We start from the raw sequence: 24,525 nt of genomic DNA, 5'->3' as shown, positions 1-24,525 counted from the left end.
CTGTGAACAAAGAGGGATACAATCACTGTTCACCAATCAGCTAAGCTCTGCACCTCATCAGAGAGGTCTCCATCTCGGTATAGCTAATTATCGGATGAGGTTGCTCTGCGATGCGTCTGCTGCTCTCCTCTTTTTTTGTTGTTTAATGGACAGAGAGGATTCCACGCTGTGCGTAGATCGGATAGTTATTGTGAGTTTCGTACTAGCAGCTGCAGTCATGGCTGTGTGGTAATCCCTGGCAATGTGATTTTAATCTTAAGTCACAAATCATCATGCCAGGAACCCAAACATCCATGACATTAAAAGAAAGCTGTGCAGTCACACAGAGTGTTGTTCTTGTAACTGTATCTTTAGATTTTATGTTATAGCTCACCATGCACTTCCAGTCTATCTCAAAAGTCAGACGGGCAATTCTGGACTATTGCTAACACATACATACCATGTAATTTTCCTGTGCTAGATACTTACCACCAGAAGCTTGTAGAAATTTTGATTTTTATTTTATTATTGAAGGAACTATAGGAAGACCGTTCCAAGTACAGTAGTACCAGAACAAACTGCTGCTCCATGTTCGGACACCTGAAGACATCTACCATACTAAAAATTGTTGAATGTAACTCAAATTCCTGTGGGTCCTCGATAATTGGGAGTCTCTTAGCCCTACCTGTTTTAGGAGGCAAACCTCCTACCCATAACTGATATCCTGGCACTCTACAGCCTAACCCACTTTTCCCAAGAAGTTTTCTTGGCCGGAACAGTACTTGTCTATACAGAAGCACATGGCTATTCATAAACAAACTTGCTTTCATGGTATCTATCTGCTGTATTTCACATAAATAAAGTAACCACACATTCAAGTGGAACTTGCTATCAAGTACTGCTACATGTACAGGCTCAAACAGGAGAAAATTAAGATTTCTGCTCAGTACCAATTAGAAAATGATTATTTTGCTAAATTAGATGCCTAAATTTTGATACCACAAATCGACTGTAAAGTTATGTGAACAACCAAGGCAATCAGTCTGTGGGATGAGTTATATCATTAAGCAAAAATCTGAGCTATGCTGTACTGGAAGAGACCTTCATACCAATCCTAATTGGCTATGTGTTAAACATGCATGTACAAAAACTGCAAGGTTACTTCCAGCTACTCAAACAGACTGAGAAATAGAGAATATCTTTGCAAATTACCAGTTTATAGCCTGCAGCAATCTTTATTTCGTGAATATTTCTTGCAATTCTGCTTTTTCTCAGATGCTTCCTCCCCATTAATTTCAGAAACAAGCTAGATTATGTATGATATTAAGCAGCTTCTTCATGTTAAGGCTACTCTTCTTACCTCATAGTCAGTCGTCAAAGGCCTCAGTACACTTAACACAGAAACATTTGATTTATCAGGTTGTTCTCACATGATTCAGATTTGCTTCCAAGTGCACAGCTTCGTACTTCCACTGTGGGCTCAGATTCTTTTCAAAGACTGTGCTGCCTATCAAGTCAACATGCAGCTTCGTTAAACAGAAATGATCCTTGCACAATTGCCATTTCTGGAAGCAGAGTTAAGAATATAGAATGGGAAACAGCTGCAGGTGAAGCCTGGCCTTCTCTTGGCCGTTCTGACTTAGCGGTTGCCTCTTGTACAGTCCATTACAAAGTTTACAACAAAGCCATGCTCCATGCTCTCCAGCTAGTGCCTACACATCTCTAACGTGCTGCTCCAGCAGCTGGGCTTAAAAAACGAAAAACAAAAAAAAAAGCAAGATTTTTAACAAGAGTTACTTCTTGAGTATAAGCAGCTGCAAGCTGCACAGTATGCCAAAGTTTACTACGTTTAGTGAGCTCTGCATATTTTTTCTGTATGAGGCAAAATCAGGATGTTTAATTTAAAAAGAAAAATCACCTCTTCAGAATAACATCTCTGCCACCACTCTGGCTGAGGACGCATCCATATGTTCTCGTGCTGCAGCAAAGCATTTATGTGCAAGTTCTTGCTGTTTCACATCTTCATTCACCATTAATTCACCATAGAGATACACACCCATTGCCTGAAAGAGGAACATAACACACAGGCATCCCATCACCAGTAGTGACTAGTTAGCTAGTTTTCATTCCATTTACCTCCTAGTATTCATTTAATTAAAACCAAAACCAAACCAAACAGACAACCTAAAACACAGAAAATAACATATACTCTATAACACCTACCCTTCCCCCCAAAAGAAGTTTCCTCTGGATCTCTTTAGCCTAATGATGATTTTCTATATGTTGTCTTGAGTGTGTAAGAACAAAATATTAATATAAGAGGTGTATGTTATGTCATGATGAGAAAATGCTTTCTCACTCCACGCACACACACACGCACACACATCAGCCGAAACAGTCCACTCTAAAATTCCCATTTGGCAATTCTGTAACTGGACATCAACTGAATGCTGTCAAGTCTGTGTTTCAGACTCTTCTCCTTACATGTGAGATACAGCTGAACGTGCACAAATTCTGTTTTAGTAAGAAGGCAGGCTTTTCCTAACTACCCATTCTGGATATAGCAGCTATCAAGAAAGATAACAGGGCACCTGGCAGTGAGATTTGGGCCCCTTCAATGGCAGGTAGGAAAGCACCGGCTAACTTAACGGGAAACACATTGGGCATTGCCATTTTTCTGATGATACAATTTTTTCTCCTAATTACCGGAATTCAGTCAGTGCTAACCTGCACTTATCAACATAGGATTATACACGTGACAGAATACTAGCAGCTTAGCATGCTGATTTTTACAGTTGTACTTAATGTTTGGACAGTTGCAGGAGAGGAAAAATTTGGACAGCATTGAAAAACCACAATTTTTAATACTATCCCTCACAATGTCTAGCATTGGCTAGTAAGCCTTAAAAAAAATTAGCTTCAACAAGAAGGGAAATTTAAAGTTTAACAAAGACTAAAATTGAAGGGAAAAGTCCCAGAGTGGCAGAAACCTGCCAGACTCCTCGCCAATTCCCGAAGCATGCTCTCTTCCATACAGAGACGCAAGAACTGAGATTTCCAGGGTCTGCAGCTGCACCATGGTCTGGCAGCCACACCAGGCATGCACACAGCCTTGGAGCTGGCCTCCAGTCGCCTTCATAGAGAATTTCAAAATGTTAGAATTCTGTTACAAACAGGAATTGCCTTCTCTACCCAGTGTAAATAATTTTTTCCCAAGCCTAAACATTAACATGCGGTAAACACACTGGGGTTTTGTAGTCCTGAAAAGGATTTAAATAGTCACATTTGCATTTTTCCCAGACTTTAAAAAAAAGCAAGTCTTTCATGATCAGTAAGGACATGCAACCGCTCTGATTTGAGTTGTAATCACTCTAGAAGCTGGTTCTGCCATAAATTGTATGCACTGCTGGAGTAAATGAAATGAAAGATACTGAAGATTACATAAAAAAGAATTGCAAAAATTATTTCCCTACACTGCAGAAAATGTTAGTTTTTGTTTGGCATAGTATCTGTTCCAAACATAATGCAATTCAATATGTTTGGGTTTATGAACTCAAGGATTTCCCGCCCCTCCCCAGGCTTCTGCTGGTGGTTATCTCCATCCTGTCATAGGAATAAAATATGCACAATATATATAATTCCTTATTTTTACAAATAATGTTGGTTTATGGTTTGTTTTTTTTTTTACATAGAGAGCTTGCCAGGAAGCCTGGGGCCTGTTTATTGGCTGAGATATAAATAGGAGGCATACTTCAGAGCTGGAAGAAAGAGCACGAGACACTGCAATAACTTTATTGTGCTGTTGTGACAAAATGTATTTGCCTGAAAGCACAAAAACCTCATTGGCTGTAAATGGCTTTGTTCACTGTCAACATAAGAAGACATTAATATCTTGCCTAGACTTTGACGTATCTTGCAACATTTTCTATTTTTTACATTCATCTTAAATATATAAGTCATCCTAGGCAATGAATGTCTTCCTTTTATAGAGTTCATAGTGAATAAAAATAAATAAAAGTGAAATAGAATCAACAAGGCAGAGGTACAATTAGAATTGTAAGTTCATAGTGGCCTAAATAAAAAGCCATAATAAAGACATCACGTACGGCCAGCCTTTTAAGACCTTCAAAATCTTCTGGTATCATTTCCCTAACCACAGAGAGGCCTGCATTCTCTGGATGTGTATCGTTGTGCTATGCTTCTCTTTCTAGATATTGTCTTGAAAACTGAAGTCACCACAGCACTGCCTGCTTTGCACCTACATGCATTAACATTCACAGCTAGACTTGCCTTTGTCATCCAGCAAAAGGAACTAATGCTAAGAAGTATCTTCCTAGCACCGTTGCTACCTCTGGCTTACATAAAATGGGAAGAGAGGAGGGAATATATCCTATTTCACCACTCACCACAAGATTAGCATGCTTAGGTGGGGTTCAATACCCCCACGTGGCCTCCTTAAACTAAACTTCCTTAAACTTCCTTGTTTAAGGGGCAAAAGAGGCAAAAATTGCATACACATTAAAGTTTTTGACAAACTGCAGCAAGAAAATATATTAAAATGATTTTTTAGTTTCACACTAAGCGTGTTAAAAAGTTGATTATTTTGAAAGCACTAATTAAATGTAACTGACCTGATCTTCTCTGAGAAATTTCTCAACATCTCCATACCCAGCCACGTACTTGTGTTTAACAACAAGTTCACACCACCGATGACGAACCTTTGAGAAGAGAAAAAAATATTAGTGGCGGGGGGGGGAAAGAAGAAACCGTATTGTATGTGTGTAAGTGTTGATAAACAACACATCTCTAACCAGTTTGGTTTTGCCATTGTTGTTGGGTTTGTTTTTTTTGGTGGGTTGGGTCTTTTTTCCCCAGCAGCCAGGTAGATGCCTCTTGACACCAGTCGGTAAGCTGGACACAGGTGCAGCGCTCTGCGCATGTGAGCCCGGGCTTCGGAAACCAAAGGACAAACTCCTGGTTCCGAGTTAGTAAACTAACCCATACCCAGGCACAGATCTGCAGCTCCTTCACCTCCACTGCTTCCAGTCTTGACTTCTTTTCCTTTAAGTTAGGCTAGAGATTACGTCTTTTATACTGTTAGAAGGGGGAGTGGGAGGAGATTAGCACTGCAAACATCCAGAAAAGCCACAAGATATAATTGATAATTTCCCCTACGTAAGTGTATAATCCAAGTGAGGAAAAGGCTTACATATAATTCTGTACCGATATTAAATCCATGCCAAAAGGATAAGAGTTAGATACAAAACCATGAAACGGGGAGCTTTCAGTTAAATGAAACACAGTTTTACCACCGTATCTTTGCCAGTAATAGATTTTAAACACCTTGAAAAGCATTTAAAAATCTATCTACACTTAAGAAGCCAGGCTGGTCTACCAAACGCACATTGACAAAAACTGTTATTAACTTGCAGTAATGAAAATTATGGAAATTTTCAAGCAAATCACAATTGAAAAGTATTTTTATGTAAGTAGTGTGAACATGAATTCCACATCAGGATTTTTGTTGTTGTCTTTAAATTTCTGACTTTGTTCTTAGCCACTCTTGTGGCGTAAGTATCCTCTTGCTCTCCAGCAAGGCCTCCTTGGTTGTAGATGGTGATGAGCCCAACATTTTGTATTCCATTAGTGGCTCAGCACTGATGCTAAAGGAAAAGTGCAAAAGTTACGTGCAATAAAACCCTCTCACCCTCCCATTCCTTCTGTTTCAGCCTTTGTTCTTACCATCTTTCCAAAGACAGGGCACCTAATAACAATCACCTCTCACAGTAAAATGTTAGCAGTTCTAATATTCTTCAAAACTGAGTCCAAATTGTGCTCCTATCAAGTAACTGAACATGAACCTTTTCCTGAATGATAGATTTACTGATAGCATTGGGAATAGAAGCCAGAAAGGGAGGGAAAAAAAGGCACACTTAAGTATGTTGTTGCTTTTGGAAATAAGGTATTTGGAAATACTTCCCTTGTCGTCCTAGTCCTTGCCTACTTTACATCTCAGGAAAAAATTTCTCAGATGTATGTAATTACATGTTAATTCCATTAGCATAATTAACATGTGATGAATGCTCACAGGTTGTGGAATAGTCCTTTTTGGGTACCTGATATCTCTTTCCAGCTGACCTCTTATATGAAATAGTTTGAACGCATCTCATGAATGAAAGAAAACGGTCAGGGGTTTTGTGGCTGAGTGGAGTTTGCCCTCACAGAATGTAAGATACGGAGCAGTTACAGTTCAATGCATGGAAGGGAATGAAAGCTGCCTTTTAAAGCTTTCTGCTGACAAAGTAACAGCTGTGAAGATTCCTGCAAGTGGAACCAGAGCTAAATCTACAAGAGTAAATAGCTTTCCAAGATTCAACTCACTTTGCTGTAGATGCCCATATCCATAATGCAGAACTTCAAACCCCTACCCAGCTGCTGCTTCTCCCTGGAGACACTAAACATTTCACCCGTAAATCCTCCCAGGCAATCCAGCTGTGTTACAGAGTGTTTCTCATAGCACCGAGCAGCTCCATGCCTGGACCAAACCTTCAACGCTCAAAAATTGAGCATACACCTCTCTCATCTATAGGGTGTGTTAACCAAACAGAATATAAACATATTTAAAAGGTTGTATATCTTCATCCAACATACTTTATTTTGCACCTTCTGTCATAAAGTAAAAAAAAAAAAAAAAATCCTTATGTATTCTCATAGCACACACGACAAACATAAGGAGGAGAAAGGGACTGTGGTTCTCTCCTGTGATCACCGCTCTTCTATATTTCATGGTCCAGCAGTTACAGCACCTACCCAGGAGGTAAGCAGTGAAGTCCAGTTTCTGCGTCTGCTCAAGATCTCAAACTGTGCCTTCAGTGAGAGTATTTCAACAGCAGATTATAAAGTATTCTGGGATGGGGCTCTCTACCTCCTGGTGAAGCTGTTTTTTCCCCTGCACTTATTAGAATATTTATTGATCCTAAAGCAGGAGGTCGTAAGACTTTAGGGCCTAAATTTCTGAGTACTTTTGATACGAAGGAGGGACCTGGCTCACGCAGCGCACAAGCCAGCTCATCCCCAACACACCCCACCACGGTGTGACCATAATAGCTGCGTGGAGAGCAGAACACAAGTTCTCCCTGCGAAGGCGTTCATGTGGTCCTACCTCCTCACATACTAATGTCGTGTATGTCTGCCTTACATTTGTATCATGGCCTGATCCTCTGAATTCCAGTGGCTTTGGAAAACACGGAACAATTAATCCGTGCCCGTTTCCTTAATTGTTCCTTCCTCCATAGGGTTCCTGTTCTTGGCAATGTACCTCCTTTCAAATAGTTTAAAAGAAAAACATTTATTTGTTGAGTGAGACCTGGGACAGCACACACCTTTCTTTCTCTTTCACTTTTTTCCCTTTCTTTCCCAGGGTGAGTACGAATCCTGGCGCATTTCCAGATCTGAAACGCTGGCGCTTTGCCAGCTGGGGCAGGAGCAGCACGTCTGTTAACCTCAAATTACACGTTTGCCTCCTGTTTTCCAAAAAGCCCCAAACGCCGTCGCGGCACAGTGAACTGCAGGAGGACCATTCGCTGCTGAAGCGCCTGTGAAACCAGGCAGGCGGGCAGCCCCACCAGCTCTCCCGTGTCTTGTATGGGGCCCCAGTGAGCAGAGAACAGCAACTGAGGCTGGCTCCGAGTGCCAGAGGGGCAGAGGGTGACCCGCACAACGCTGGCACTGAGATTTTTGCTACCACTTGGACTGAACATATATAGAGGTTGCTCTCCTGCCCCCCACGCCCTCCATGCAGCACGGCGTGTAGACGGCCACCTAACACGAACTGCAGCTAAAGCAAACGCAGTCATTTCTCAGATACATGCATATAAAGACGTAATTTTTCTAGTATAATCCATGCCCTAGGCTGATACCACAAACATCAGAATTTTGTTCACATAAGAGAAGGACGGAAAAAAATAATTCAGTTCCCAACATCTCATCCAATGCTTGGAGCAGGAAAAGTAGAACGGGCCCCACAGCTTCACAGCCTAATGAATGAGTCATGTGAACAGGCACTTCTAACAAACCAGTCTCGAAAGGAAATTTTGAAAACTAAGTAGCTTGTGGTAGGACTGAGCTAACCATACTGCAGCCTGTGTATGCTCCTCTTGGCTTTTCTGTTCCTCCCAGGAGCAAATACTCAGTGGCAAAAATAAGAATTCATTAGTCCTCTCCAGATTTTCTCTCTGCACATTCCTCTTTGCTCTTCTGCACGGTTCAGAGATGCACACCGTATGTCATTTTGGCTGGTTACATCATTAACAATATAAACTAAACCTGAAAAGTAATTTACAGCAATTCTTCCTGTTACTGCTGGCAGAGAGCACATGCAACTTTGTCTGGATCTGAAGCAACACCCGTAACCGCCCCCCCCCCCCCCCCCCCCCCACTCTTACTGGTTTGGCAGCTGCAGGGACCCATGTGCCGAAGTTGGAAACGCAATTTATTTTCTCAGCCTCAGATTCGGGGCTGAGAGCTGTCCTTCTGAGCTCGCGACTGACGGCTGGTAGTCCTGAGGATGGGGAGAAGTGGCTGGGGGAGCAATGGAGGTCTGCTGGGACCTCAGGTTCCTCACGGATGGATCCTCATCACCTGGAAATTGTTCTTTCCTCCCGCCCTGCTTTTGCAGCTGGTGCGGACGTCTCCACTACCAGCTTTTTGAGATAAATGAAGATTGTTACTGTGAGCTTTGCAAGACACCACCCATATTAGTAGTGTGTTTCTGAGCACAGTTTGGTGGCAGGAAGACACTGAGACACCCACTGTCTCAGGTACGACATTTGGAAACCAGCTCTTACAGTTTCATAAATATAAGCCACATCAAGATCTAACTATTGGCTAGCACCTAGATGAAATGTTTTGAAGGGATGCTACTGCCTGATAGTGGAGAGTCCCAAATTTAAGAGCAGCATCTTATACAAATAATTCCAGTGGTCTCATGTTATCTTTTAATTTCATTTTAAGAAAAATACACAGGATTGCATAATACTATTTGCAACTCAAACATTACCTGTATTTTGACAGTGCAATGGAAGATGTCAAAAAAACAAAATTATGCTGTCTTAGTCTGTTTTCAGGCAATGCAAGCTGTTGCATGAGAATATTTAACTGAAATAAATACATTTATAAAATGTACTAATAATCCAGCACTAAGACAGTCCCTTTGTTTCAGCAACCTGGGCCAAGACCTTTTGGGAAATGGTGCTTGAAGCTGACTGACTAAACCCATCTAAGACACCAAACATGTGGCTTGACTTTCAAAAGAAAAGCTCGCAGTGACACACCTGAGAAGTAATATTTTTGAGCTATTTTGAGCAGCTCTTAAACTAAAGCGATAATTTTTTTTTTTCTGACCCAGGTGATAAATTACTTTGCCTAATCAAAATTATTTTCCCCTGCCCCACAGAAATGACCAGACAAGCCTAAAACAAACATCCTCACAGAATGCTTTGTATGTTATATTGTAATGATCTAGCTTGCTAGTGTTCTCAATCATACATATGCAAGCAAAAAATAAATATTTTAATTCTGAGGTCTACAAATAAGATTTAGAAAGCAAGTAATTTAAACCATGCCTTTATTAAAGGGAGCAAAAAAGCTAGAGTTTACTAAGCCTTTGGTCTGCAGAATGGGAGACTAGCTTCAGGGAAAATGAGTACATTTTGCTAATAGCTGGATCCAATTTAAAAGGCGCCATGAGACAACAAATCTAAATCACTGAACGAAAGCAACGTACTTAGAGATCTTAGAAAATGGGGTAATTTGAAATACAGTAAGAGCCATTGTCCAACAAAATGGAACCTTTATTAAAGGTAGGAGGCATATGTGATCTTTATAAAACACAGGTTCAGACTCTATCGAAAAAAATTATTTGAACAACTTGAATCTTAAATGTTAATTAAAGAGTCTCAGAGGCCAGACTCCAGTCTAATTTGTAGAGGGGAAAAAAAAACCCCAAACTTCTTCAAATAACCAAGCTATGCTACTACAGATTCGTTTTAATTAGCAAGAAGGAAGCTGGTATCTCCAGAGCACTGGAATGCTTTTCTGTTCCATCTGAAATTATTTATCTCCGGTCTCCTCCTATTGACACATAAGTTGGATTCCAATATTAGATTATTTTCCTAGATAATTAAGGAACAATGCCGCATGTTACAGGGCAATATTTGGACTAAAATACAAGTTTTACAATTGCTTAACATGGAAGAATTGCAGCTTAAGAACTGCCAGTTTTACAGTGCGTTTAATGATCTAATTTTTTCCCTCTATCTTAGCTGAAATAGTTATTCTTTAATACACCAGCCAGGTTGCATCAGTGACTTTTCATTCTGTATAATCTGAATTTCAAATGGGCCTGCCTATGTTTGGTGCCACAGTATATGCATGCTTTAGCATGCAAATTTGGTTTCATGAACATTTACCCAAGTGAGATGATCAGGGATGCTGAAGCAGCTCAGAAGGAGTAATGATACAGCCATGCGTGTTACAACTGTGCCGAGAGAGAATCAGTTTGGCAATCTGAAAAAATGTAGTCAATAGCCAAAAACCTACTGGATGCGAGCAGAATGGATTCATCATTCTGACAAGGATTCTGTAATTGCGATTATTTTGTATGCCAAGGGTTTGTCAGGAGACTGAGCAAAGAAGCTAAGAGCTTAAATGAGCTTGTATTTTGGACCAAAAACTCCTGGACATTTCATAGCCTAAGTTACCTCTCAGATCTTGTGGCACTCGCTCTGACAACACTGCAGGGCCAAGGAAACCATGGATGAGATGCCTGCTGCTGTGGCACTGTATCTTTGATGGCAACCTTTTTTCCTGAGACCCTCATAGTGTCAAGGTTCAGTTAATGCTGTTTCTTACAGTGAAATGGTCTTTCTCAGTATTAAACACTTAATTTTCCACAGGTATGGTAAAAATTATGATAACATTTTATATTTAAAAAATGGCTTCTGGTAGCCTTACTGATGCTGTATTTTGAGTACGGGGAGGAATTGCTGTTCAGTGGGGATAGGGGCGGCTGGACCCAAGGCTGATTGAGTTCACTGAGCCCCATCATGTTCTGCGTTGACATTATTGGTTGTACAGGCAGCCCCATGCCAATTCCTGCCACCTCGGACAACCTCCTTTCCCTCTATGCATCCCACAGCATGAGTGTCTTAGCCCACTGACAACCCAGCAAAATGTAGCACGGTCATTCAGGAAACCCTAAGGTAATAACGGGCTGGCTAATCAAAATAATTTTTCTCAGAAGCTAATTGTCATTTTGACAAGAACTATGTAGAGGTCTAAATACTTTAAAAAACCTGGAGTATGAACTGGTCATTAAAAAGCAACTTAAAACCTAATTTTAGCAGAATACCAGACTTTAGATTTTGGTAATACTGGTAGCATCATTCTATGTCCTTAATTCATTTTATTCCCTCTGATTTGTATTTCTGTGAAGATCAAGCAATTGCGTACTATGAGGGGTGGTGGCAACAGGGGAGAAGGACTTGCAAGCCCTACCTCTCCTTCCTCCATTCAACAGCACTGATGGAGTGCTGCGGGTAGAGCTCATGCAGCAACAGCCTCCATTTAGTAACAGACAAGAGCAGTCTCGGGCAGTCAAACCTTTAAAAAACAAATTCTGTTGTTCGGTCAACAGCAGACTGTGGGACAGCTGGCAGCATTTGAACCTGTAACTGCACAAGTGTGCCAGCAGGTCAGGCAGCGTGCTCCAACAGCTCTGCAAGCCTCAGTTAGCAATAGGTGCAGGCTTGAACCTTCTCACCCTTACAGATGCGATTTATGGGCATGCATTTCCTTCCCGTCCTTTCCCCTCCCTGCCAACTGCACGCTCCTGTTTTAGCATTCAGCCAGTTCTATGTAATGCAACTGAACCTTACTGTTAAAACGTTTCTGTAGGACCACAGCCTTAACAGCAACCTGACCAGATCCCTCTTCTCCAGCTCCCACAGACCCTGAACACATGACTCCACTTCTACCTCCAAATAAAACACATGCTTCTCCACAGCCAGCGTGGAGGCTTTTTCCTACATAAGCATACAGAAGCCCAGGAATCGCCAAACATGCTGCTTATAAAGGTCCAAGCAGAGCGGAGGGCATCCCTGCTGTTCTCTGTGGTCAGAAAGGCATAGCGACCCAAGGGCAGCATTTCAGGAAAAGATTCATTCTGGGCAACGAAGCACACGCTGAGGACTTGTTTGGAAAAGACAAATGCCCTTTTTTCCCCACCTCAGCTTCACAAACAGAGAGTTCCCAATTAAAAACCAGACACTTGTCTCCCTATGTGCGCCCCATCTGTGATCAATGACATCTGTGTCGGTAGAGGAAAATTTTCCAAAAGAAGTCAGAAAAAGCAAGAGACTAAGAAGCCATGTCTAATCCTTCTTCAAAGGTGGCACAGGCGGTGTCTCGCTTCTGGTGTCAAAGCTGTCACTGTGAATAAGTGGCTCAGTTAGGATGCCTAATTCTGTAATCCCAATGCTCCTCAACCTGCCCCTCCTCGCCCCGTCTAACAGGAGATGGACACACAACAGGACCTGGCCTCCAGTTTTCGTTCTTCTTTTACAGCGGACCAACAGAGCGATGATAGGACTGTGACCTACAGCACGGTTCGATGAGAAGAGGGCCACCAGCACCAAGGTAGCACGACGGCTTCAACAACGTCTGCTGGGAGAGCGCTCCCCCACTGTGCCCGAGGCTTTTCTCACCGCGGTCCCATTCGAGCTGCCGCCACCTCCATACTGGGGGGAGCGGCTCCTGTGCACAGTGCATGTGAGGTAAGGAAATGTTTAACACAGCATGTGAACTCACTTAATTTGAACAACAAAGGTTTTTAAAAATAAGCCTTAATTAAAAACATAAATACACCACTTATACTGGAACCAAATGCTACCCCTTTCCCCTGCCTTTTCAGTATTGCCTGTTCAGCACGCCGGAGCGTTAGTGCCGTTCACAGCTTGCAGCAAGATGGAGATGGCAGAAGAGATGTCATTGGCTGCCTTTTTAACAACTTCACTGGAGATGTGTGCTGAGCTTCGCTTTGCTGTGGTGCTGCTGGCTCTCAGGAGCAGGGCTGCCTTCTGGCCGGCGGCAGAAGAAAGGCTTGTGCCGCCCCACAAACCTCCCGGCACCCCCTGCACTGGGAGACCCACTCAACATCACGAGTGATTCAAATACTTCTCATCACCACTGTCTCTCTCTGTTGCTTGGCATTTTTACCCATACAGTGTTTGTATATTTATTTCAACACAAGCTATTTATACATGCACATAAAAGCGTGCTGGGCTTATAAAACCAAACGTTGTAGTGGGAAAAAGCATATAAACACCCATACATCTGAAGCAGAAATCCAACTCCGAAGAATTTGAGATCAAGCACACTAACCGTCTGTTACCAATTATTATTAAATTATAACTCCTGTTCAGCAAAAGGAAAGGCTGCTGCAAGTATCAAGGCAACAGTAAGCTATCCCCTTTGCTCATGCCCCTCTCTCTCCATCCTTCTGCTTCTATCTCCTCCCTTTTGTAACTAGAGGCAAAAAAAGCGCCTTCCTTTTATCTTTGGTCTCCCACAGTGACTGCGGTCCAAACATTTGTGATTTCCAGGCAAGATTACTGTCACAGACAGGATCTGGAGCACCATATGAAAATGAGACTCAAATTCCAGGCAATGAACAATGCGGCTGCCCGGCTTTTCCACAGCTTAGGTCACAGCCAGCCTACCCAGCCCATGCTCACATCCTTCCAATTTTGCATAGTTGAGAACTTTGCTTCCAATTTTCAAAACAATTAAACACAATATTTTGACTCTAAAGACAAAGACCTTTCACATCACTCTCACACACATCCCTTTCCCCAACCCCCAGCAAAAATTCTTAAGCAAAATATATATTGATTTTATAAACTCAGAAGAAACATGCTCATTCCTGAAATGAGAACATCTAGATTTTACTCCGTGTTTCAGATTTTTGAGTCTTTTTTTCCTCTTTTATTCCCTGCCCCCAAGAACACGGTGACCGTTGCTGCTTAGGATGGTGCTTACCCCATGTGGAACGCAACAAAATTCCCCTCCAGGACACTGCAACCCCAAAGGTATTTAAATGGCACGGAGTTGAAAGGAGGACAGCAGACTTTCACCCACACATTATTAAGTCAGTGACTCAGCGGTGGGACCAGATCTGTGTGGCTAAGGTAATGACGTCAGAACCAGCTATGGTTAGCAGTTTTGAATTGTCCTGTTTCTCGCACTATTTAGACTTCACAGGCTTATGGCATAGCAGATTTTTTCCAACTCTGTGGTCCTATCTAGGCATAACCTGCACCTGCAGTCAGCCTTTATACAGAAATGAGAAGTACCAGATGAACTGTTTGAATATAGCCTCAAAATCAGTTTATTTTCAATAAAAAGTATCTGCAGATTTTTTTTTTCAGAATTAAACCCCAAGCAAACAAAGAGGATGCACCACACAAGCACAAAAATGCCTACAGCTTCATAATGAAACAAAAAAACTTCTGCTGATAGTTAGGAGCTTTTGTTTGTATTTTTAAAACTACATTCTCCTTGACATCCTGGCCGCTATGTCAGTGCCATCATACATATGCAAACAGAGTAACCTTTTAAATTTCAGGACAAGGCCAGGTGGTTTGTATTACAGTGCTAGGTTTGTATTGCCCTACGCAGAAATACGGTATAAAATTTCATATAAAGCAGTTGCACCCAATTCAGAACACCTTTGGGACTGATTTCAGAAGCCCAGAGGACTCCACCACTTCATTCTCCTTTCTGGACAATAAGACATAGAAAAGCAGGAACTATCTCCAATCCCTTCCTCCATGGATTCTTTGGATAAGCAGAAAAAAAAAAACCCCAAACCAACTCAATTCCATATTTGGTTCCCTCGTACCATCAGCTCCCCCACTTTCCAAGTCTTGCTAAGTTGTTGGACTGCCAGATAAGGAGGAAATTAAGTCCCCAAACCAGTTAGAAAAATAAGGGGCGATAAGTGAACAGCGCCGGTAATGGCACCAGTCAGGGGCTTGGAAACTCCTGTTAATGCCACCCAGCCACGAGTGAAATCACTTGGAAGAAACATGTTGCTGTTGGCTCCTGGAAGGGTGCGGGATCGGGAGTGCTGACTGGTGCAAAGCTATTTCCAGCGCTCCATAAATCTCACGCTCTGATCATGCCCTTCGGAGAGCTAAGACTGATGGAGGATTTTCTGTTCTTCTCAAGCGGCTGGAAAAGCCCCCACACTTTGCATGTCACAACAAAACAAACCCGAATGATAGCTACTTGAGATTATCCTTCGGTCAATCTTACAAATTCATCCCAACACATCCACTCAGTTATGACACGCACATGAGCCAGAGTCAGTCCCAGGGGACGAGTACCACTGCTGTTACTGGAAGCAATTTTCCCTCATCCTGTTCCAATTTTCTTAGCCTCACACTGAATTTTGGGCCTCATCTTTGGGAAGCAACTGCCATATTTCTAGAAGCTACGTTTTTCAAAGTTCGTTTTGTTAGCAGAAGAATCCAACTCCTGCGAATGCACGCTTGTGAAAAACCAATAGGAATACCAATACCACCCGCACCAAAGAGCCTGCAAGCTGCATTTAGATGCAACACAAGTGAAAACATGAAGCAGCGTGAAGACTCAAAACTTACCAAGATCACAGAGGAGCTTTTGACAAGTGGCTGCTTGCTCTGGTCAATGCACTTCCTTGTTAGGAGATGGGGATAGTCTTTTTTTTTCTCAGAAGTTAGCCCCTTTACTAGTGAAAATGGGAAAGATTTTCTATGACAGTTAAATATTCTTTGCTAACATTTGCTAGGGGAAGCATCAGGAGAAGAGCAGGGAAAAAAATTAATATTTCTGTGAGGATGAGTGTGAAAACCATCGGACTGATAGTAGTACAGGGATTTCACTTTGTAAAAACTCCTCTTTCTTCTCTCTTCTTTCTTTTCCATTTAATGAACATACCGCCTCAGTAATGGTTGGGTATACAAACCTCAAATCTGATTTATTCCAGAAACAAAATCTGGCATGCAGGCTGACTGCTCTACAGAGCTTTTTCTAAGTTCCTAATTCCTAAATACAGATTTGCTAACTGTAATTCAATTGCCAATAAAAAAAATCTTCAATGTAGTCTTAACCTATCACTAGTGCCACAATAATGCTCTTATTATAACATTAAGAAAGGAAAAGGCAGGTGACATTTATTTTGCAACCATGTTAAATTTTCACAGCAGCTTTGCAAGTCCTGCAAAACATTCTGATATACAAAATAAGGCATCTCCTTCTGACTTGAGTTGAAATTGAATAATAAGCTGTATGTTTAAATATGGAATAAATACAGAAATTATTTTTACTTTTGCAGGAAAAAAAAGAATTATTGTATTCACTTATCTTCTGAAAAAAGTGATGTCCTGTAATATGGTCATCCGCTCAAGCTGTTACCTTTTTCATCTATTGAATTGGTTGTTCATACCAACAATCACATAGGTTAAGGAAAAGGATCGTGTTATCTCCCTGTTTGGTCGCAATGCCACTATCTGCAACACGCCTATCTGTTGCTGCACGGTCCAGTCAAGAAGGACTGGCAAGCCTGTGGAGGTATTTGCAACACATTGCTAATTTTATTCAAAAGCTGGAGACGGCTCCTGAGCCCGTGCCCCAAGGGAGGACTAGCCCAGTGGCTGTGCTGAGAAAAAAGCTCACCAAGTGCCTTGTCCGCCTGCAGGCATGGACTGACCCTTCCCGACCACTTCCCGTTTCCCACTCAGTTTTACAGTGTACTCTACAGAGCGCTGTTCCATAAGGATGCCTTCCAACAATGCCTGGCCACAACTGGCAGGACAGCTGAACAACACAGCGCGAGAATGTGCTCAGCTCAATGCAGCTGCCATCAGATGGGAAGCGGCAGGACAGATATTGCACTGTAATGCATTTGTACATCCATGCCTGCCAGCTTTTTCACGGGCTAGGAAAGATCAATGAATCAAAGTTATTTTGTCCTAAACACAATTCTCACCACTTTTAGGAAGCCAAGCACCTTATATGGTTTGCGTTAGCATGACTGGATTTCTGTCAGTGAAATAAGATGCCACCACTTTACAGCCTTGGTCTCATAGGCAGACCTTATGCACAATGAAGTAGTTGTGTGAGAATGGCTTTATGCCACCCACATGACTGACGATATTATGATCTTAACTCATTTTACTCACATCTTCTGCAGAAACAGTTATATAGTCTCTCCTCTCTCCGAAATATACCACATTATGATCCTGGATACAGGGAAAGCATTATGCAAGTAAAGAGCATTTCAGCCAACTTGCTGAGACAAGGAAAACTAACAAAGCAACTTACCATATGCTGTGCAGGCAAGATATTTTATAAAAAAGTGATGCCTGCAGTAGGAAAGAAAGAAAAGCTAACTCTGTGGTGAAAAGTCTGGGGAGAGACACCATAAATCTTCCTGCTTCATCCACATTCTAGATTTTTTATCACCAGGTCTTAGATAATTCAGCAACAAGTAAAACACATTTGCAGAAATATTGCCAAGTCTTAATTAGGACTGAAAGCGTCACACACACCCACTGCCCTTCTCCTATGGCCTTAGTGATCTTTTCCCTGTTGCCTTTTTTACTATTCTGCAGGCTACTCAGCCATCCTGTGATTTTGTGTACACACACGTTACAGGCTTCTCCCTGGCCAAATGAAGATGTTAGAACAGAAATAATGGAAATAATCACAGGGTTCTTCTAGTTAACAGATTCACTGAGTGTTACCCAGAGCTCCAAGTGTTGTCTTTTAGATATTTGTAACTAACTGATTCCAATTTTTTTAAATTAAAGTCCTCAACAGCCTATGCTCAAACAAGATAAGCTTGCGTAGTCATATCAAAAGAGGTGTCATCAAGGTTAAGTGGTCTTAAAAAAAATACTATCAACCAGAAACTTTCCATGTAGACCAACTGTCCACATTCTGCCAGATGCTAGATATTGAATAAACTAAGTATCTGCATAAAACAGCCACTTCAGAAAGAAACAAAACAAAAACAACCCCAGATCCACCTTCAATTCTACTACATTACTGAGCTGCCTGATGGCAACTGTAGCTGCTCTGTAACATACCCCAGTTCTCCTCAGCCAGCTGAACTTCCAGCCAATGTTCATGCCATGTTCAAACTGCAGCCAGCTTCTATAATGCTTCTCTTGAACACAGGACATGGTACGCCATGGAGATGTAGCCTGTCTATGAGCTATCTCATTATGCAGCAGGACACAGCACAGCAAGGAAACAGGGAACAGGAAGAGAAAACTGAGGACACAATCATTCTTCCATGCAATTGCCTCCCACTTGCCTGACAAGGTCTGAGCCACAGTGGGCCCAAGACACTGCGAGGTGACGGAAAAATGGCTTTAAACTTTGAATCCTACATTGCTCTTAAAACATTGTTTAAAGATATATTGGATATGCTGAATTCAAATAATTCACATCAGTGAATTTAATCTCTGGAAAACAAACTTAGAGTTTTGTGCATTCTCAGATGTTCCAAGGTTTGAACAGTAAATGGAAAATGAAATGATTTGTTATAGAAGTGGACTGAAAAAAATAGGAAGGAGCCACAAATTCTGCAATTAGGCTGATGCCCTGCAAGCCTCTTGCAGCATCCAAGACTGGAGGCTGACCAGTTTGAAAAGTGATTAAGCCAACAGTATCTCACTTCTGGCTCCTGCAGCTCAAAGGTTGCTACTGGAGATGTGTTATGCATTATGAATCAGAAATATATTACCTAATTTTTTTTTTTTTTTTTAGCTGAAGCACTCAAATCAGTGTCTGTCTTAGAAGACAGAGGCTACCACTGACCTCCTACCCTCCTCTGAAGCTACATATCTGTGGTGAGACCTCATTTGAGAGAGGACAGGAACTACACTGAGTTGCTGAGGAGATGCCAGGAAGGACACAGCTTTAGCACTCCTTGAAGCGAGATCAACAGTTAAATCCCAGGCAAAGGCTGACTCACACCTCGCTCCTCTCCTGGCTGCTACGAAGGAATCAAAACAAGGCAGATAACCTGCTGCAAACCCTCCTCTTCCTTCCGAAGTAAGGTGTGCCCTTACGCTGGTAAGACTGGACGTGCATGTGGTAACACGTGGTCAGGAACACCAAACAGCGCTGCTGGCAGCCCTCTCTGAGGACAGACCTGCAAGTGACCGTGGGCAGGCTTCGCTGTTTTACAACAAGTGAGCTGAGCTTTGAAGTCGCAATAAAGATGCTTCAGAAATACAGATACAGAAGCTTTAAGAAACATGAACCAGGACTTCCCATGCTGTGCTTGTGTAGGACAAAACGACCCCCAATAACGAGCTCTCTTGCAGCATCTCTGAAACTTGCATTAGTGAGCTGCGTTACACAGGCTTCTCGATGAGTGAACTGTAAAGTAACTCAAAGACAAACCAAGGTCAATGCACATGTATCCCATTTCCAGTTGCCAGGCTAAAGCAACCTTGGGCAACTTTTCCCCAGTACTTTCCCAGTGCTAGCTTCGGTGCAGCGCTTCAATGTCAGCGTGAGACAGGACTACATTGTCCACACAGAACATTCAGGTCCTTTAAAACGGGCAGAGACAGGGAGGTGGTTCTCTACTGATTTCATACCAACAGGTATGAATCCTGGAGTAAAATCCAGTGAAATCCACTGGGCAACTGTCCCCTTTACTCCTCCCAACACACTTACTGACGAGGTGAGAGTATCCAAATCCTTTACTTTTTCCACATAAGAACTACAAAGCGTGGAACATTCTTGCCCTCGCAACAGTACTCAGCAGCACACACACATGCTATTCTTTATACCCCCTCCAATGCTGTAAAGAAGGCCTTTTAGATACCTACAACACATCCAGGGAAAGCCTTCCAACTCCCAAGTGTGCAGACAACATTTTATGGACAATTTTTAAGACCAAACTGTGTTTAAAATTCAAAAAACCATACTTCCTTGTGTACCGCTCTCACATACTACAGGCCATATCATTGCTAATCCCTACCGGAAGATTAACGTGAATTTAAACGCTACTTGTCAAAAAATAAGAAAACAAGTTCTTATTTCTTAACTTTCTGCTGCTGGATGGAACACAGCTGACAACATTACTTACAAAAATCCCTGAATAAAACCTCCAACATTGAGAGTTTTCTTTTCTTACTGGCCTGCCTGCAATTTTTTATGCTTGTATTTTTAATGATCCATTTCTGATGTTTAGTTACTGAGAACATTTGAACTCCAGTAACACAATAGGATCACTGTTAAGTGATTAATGTCTTCACAAATCAAATCTAGATAAGAACAGCTCAGCTACAGGCTTGGCTGCGGTTCGTCGTCCCTGGGTCATGACAAGAAAAATCCCCTGTGCATGTACTGGAGAAAGAGGTGTGAAAAGTCCTTCCCTCAGGTACGTGAGGGTGTGTAAGCGGACGTTCCCTTTAAAGGACTGCAGGTGTCTGGCATCTGATGACTGGTAAAATGCTAACGGTAATGTTGTCTTAGATGTACTTCTCATCGTCTGCTAAGCCCTTGGTTTCACCTTATAAAATAAATGGAGATTATGCTCCTTTCACGGAGGCTGTAATTTTGTGGGTTTTTTTAAAAAAAGAAATATTCTGACAGATTGCCTCTGTATTTTTATATGACATAACAAGGAAGAAAGAAAGCATGAAAGTGGAAAAAAAGGAAAAACCTGAGAAACCAAAGCTTGTGGCCTGGTGCTTACAATTCACAGGCATGAAGCAGCAACACCACAGCTATTGCTTTGATCTACCTCCCTGTTAAGTCCTATTCCCATTATAGAACCCCTGACATTTCACTGGTATTCAGATGTGATTAAAATATATTCTAATACCTATAAATAGAAATGTTGGTTCAAGTACTAATTAAAAACAAATCTGGCATTTGGAAACCAGTATCAACAAAAAAGTAAAAAGGTGCAGTAAACAGCAACAGTCGAAATGTCCGGTTTTTTTCTGAGGAAAAGCTAGACCTCTCTTCTATCCGTCTTTACGTTAACGTTTGGATTCCCAAGTGCTTATAAGCATCTACCCAGCAACTTCAGCATAAGAGTAACAAGAGAGATTTTGCTCTCTCCTTCAATTTTAATTATTACCATAAATTTCCAATTATAACAGGGTAAGTCATGCACACTGACTTTCCGCAGCCTTCACAGTAGTTTTTAATTAAATAAGAGTCAAATGTCATGTTAAGTTTACCGTGCTCCCTCACTGCACATTAGTTTGATCATGTGCTACTTCATAACTAACCATTGTTTATATATAAATCTATACATCCTTTATTTTCATGACTGATTCCATCTTCTTACCTCCCCTCCTGAATACCACATACTTGAAGCAAAGGCTCATTGCAAGGGTGCTTTCAGCCACAGCTTCTGCTGCCTTAATTGTCACAGCTCTCCCAGCTTGAGAAATCCATGGGACTCTACAAAATAGCCAGCGCTGCGTGTGGTAATAAGGATTTAGTGGTTTGCCCCCCAAAGACATTAAGCTCTTTGGAGCAGGGATGCTAGACTCATGTGCCTGTGATGGGGAAGGCACATCTATAATATCATATAAAACAGTGTTTTCCTCAGGGACTGTTAATATCCCTGGCACTTACTAGAAGCAACTGTAAAGAACTGATTCCTCCTTCAACTCATGCCCAAAACAAGAACATACTGTAGTCTCGCTGGAAAGCAAACTTTTCTAAATCCTGAGTGAAACTTTGGAGCACTCAGTGAGGAACAATACTGGCTGACCACAGGGAAGAATAATTTTAGACCGTAACAGACACAGTTGCATTTGGAGACAATACACGCAAATAAAAGGAAGTGGGCTCTAATACACAGTTACCATGACACAGTCAGAAATTTAAAACTTGAGCAAATGTGCTGCCCCAGGTCCATGTACAATAGTAATGACATCTAGGCTGCGCTGTCTCCTACTACCACGGTATGCGAACACACCTGGACCTACACAAAACACCCTGAGTAATTAAGGCATCTGAAGATGCAACAATACGGGAGTTAAGAACATCCAATTTCACATTTAGACATGGAAAAAAAGAACTTGGATGAGCCTGGATCCTAGCCTGGATCCACTATCGCCCCAGTCAGCAATGCAATGGTGTATGTTAGGGAGATTTTTTTAAAGTGAATTACCTCAGCATCTTGCTCCTGGAGCTGGTACGTCTTCTCTAAGCACTGCAGTGTTCTAGGACACAACGTCTTCTCCTCCAAGAGAGACTCCAGAAGTAAGACCAGCTGATCAGGGAGAAGCTAAGGGGAAAATAAATGCCACGTGTGAACAAAGACCTCTACTGACTGAGCAATTAAATGGAAACAAACCAAAGAGGACAAGACTGTGATGACCTGTGTACTTCCAGCATGTGCTTGAAATACAAGAACTTCTAGCTGGTTTCTGAAAAACCTCAGGCTTTACGTGTCTGTGTTCTAAAAGACTGTGCTGGGGCTCAATTAAGACTCATTTTCCATGGCTTTCATTACTATAGTTAGATCAGATCTAAACCACGCTTATCTTATTGAAACATAATCATAGCTTATTAAGTAAGATTTTTATGGAAGACATATGCTAAGTAATTCCGTTTAGTTGGGGCTTGGAAGGAATAAAAAAAGAGAATAAGTTACAGTGCATAATTTCAGGAATCAAACAGACATAGGAATATAAAATTTTTCAGAGTGGCATTCTTATCTGTTGTACGAGAATTGCACGATATTCTTACAGTGAACAAAGAAACACAACACAAGTAACTGACCCACAAAACAAGCGTTGGAACAACACATTTTGAGGCATATTCTAGTGCAATGAGTCACAAGCCATCCATCATTACATGGTAAAGACGCATGAATGTTAGTTTGTGGCACACACAGTATATATCTATCTATACATGTGTATATATTTAGTAGTTAGTCGCCTGACTCCAGAACCTGTCATTTTCAAGTCGAACCTAATGTAACCTAAAAACAAAAAGCACAAGAAGTCCGATGTAGCAAGTGCTTAAGTGCTCTGTTTAATAGGCTTATCGGATGAACAAATAAATAATTCAAACAGAGCTCAGAGAGAAATTACACCAGCTGCCAGGAAACATCTATTGGAAATTGAGGGTTCAGGGCGATCAGTCAGAAGTTTCTTATATGCCCCAAAGCTTTCCCACTATTCATCATCGCGGGGCACCAAAAAAGGAGGGGGAAAGGGAGGAAGAATGTGAATTTACGCTTTTGCACGCAAAAAGAAACCAGCACTGTTCACTTCTAATGTTCTCTGGACAGATTAATGAAAAAAGATATCCTGTCACTTTAACACTACCTGCTGCTTTTATCACATTTGGCGATTCTCTGCTCCCCCCTTGCTGCCCATGTCCCCTTCTGCTGCCTCAGTGCGCTAAGCAGATACAAAATGAAGTTGGTTACGGGAAGTGCCTCTTCCGACAACACACACCACAGCCAGGGCTGTTTATGTGGACTCAACAAGTCTGGACCCCTGATCTCTGACAGCAAGACCATGAAGATATCAAGGATCTTCTGATAAGCCTTAATCTGTAAAATATCGTCATTAACAACTAACTAAGCGACATGACATTTTGATCCCCTTTAGTCTGACATAATTTAGCATGAGTACCTAAATCAGAATAAAGAGGAAAAGAGATCTGAAGGATTTTAATGCTTTGCTTTTCTTGCATTTTGATTTCCTTCCATCTTTTTATTATTAAAGTTGTATTCTTGGAGACTGAAAAAACCTCACATCTTACTGGCTGTTACTGGAACATTTTCTAAGCGATACCAAAGCTTGCCAACAAAATGAAGTTGTTAAAAATAGTCAGACATTTAAAAATGTTGATTATTTCAATTTCAGGACAACTACTAAAATGTACACTTGAATGTTTATTGCGCAGTCCAACAGCAGCTGCCTGGGGGACGGTAAGACACCCTAAAAAATAAAACAAGGAAGGCTTCTGGGAAGTGACTCTACTTGGAAACTGAATTCATTCTGAACACTAATAAAATCTGAAATGTTGCAGAACACTACGGACAGAAAGGTAACTTCTGATTTAGAAAGCTTTCTCTGCTAACTACAAAGACAGCAGAGCAATACTTAATCTGTAGAAACTGTAGAACAGCTGCTTGAATGCATAGGTATAGAACAGCTGAGAGTTATTATTTTATAATATATCTCCAGTATAATTGCTATAGAGATTCACCCACAGAAAGCTATTGTTTAAGATAACATTACAGAATCTCACTGAAGCCAACAAAAGCACAACAGCAGAGCAACAGCCGTGTCCTTAATTTACCTCTGCCTAGTGCTGCATTATGGGTGAAGAGTTTTCAGAATTACAGGTTGGACTCTTACCGGTTTAGATTTGAGACTGCAGAGAAAAAAATCTGAGACCATGGCTTCTGTTATTTTCCCACGTTCCAGCTGCCCA

General features: G+C 41.6%; 1 protein-coding gene across 1 annotated transcript in view; it reads right to left on the bottom strand.

Annotated features, from left to right (window-relative positions):
- The window catches only part of AOPEP (aminopeptidase O (putative)), a 196,032-nt gene that overhangs the window by 1,871 nt on the left and 169,636 nt on the right, over nucleotides 1-24,525 (bottom strand). Inside the window, exons 12-15 of the mRNA XM_059833739.1 lie at nucleotides 22,241-22,357; nucleotides 4,611-4,697; nucleotides 1,898-2,042; nucleotides 1,340-1,726 (exon numbers count right to left, since the gene is read on the bottom strand). Coding sequence (XP_059689722.1) covers nucleotides 1,902-2,042; nucleotides 4,611-4,697; nucleotides 22,241-22,357 — 345 coding nt within the window. The 3' untranslated portion in view covers nucleotides 1,340-1,726; nucleotides 1,898-1,901. The remainder of the gene's footprint in view (nucleotides 1-1,339; nucleotides 1,727-1,897; nucleotides 2,043-4,610; nucleotides 4,698-22,240; nucleotides 22,358-24,525) is intronic.

Source organism: Gavia stellata, chromosome Z (assembly GCF_030936135.1).
Source record: "Gavia stellata isolate bGavSte3 chromosome Z, bGavSte3.hap2, whole genome shotgun sequence".
NCBI classification, from domain to species: Eukaryota; Metazoa; Chordata; class Aves; order Gaviiformes; family Gaviidae; genus Gavia; species Gavia stellata.
Note: the sequence above shows the minus strand (reverse complement) of the source record. Positions and strands in the feature narration are given on the sequence as shown.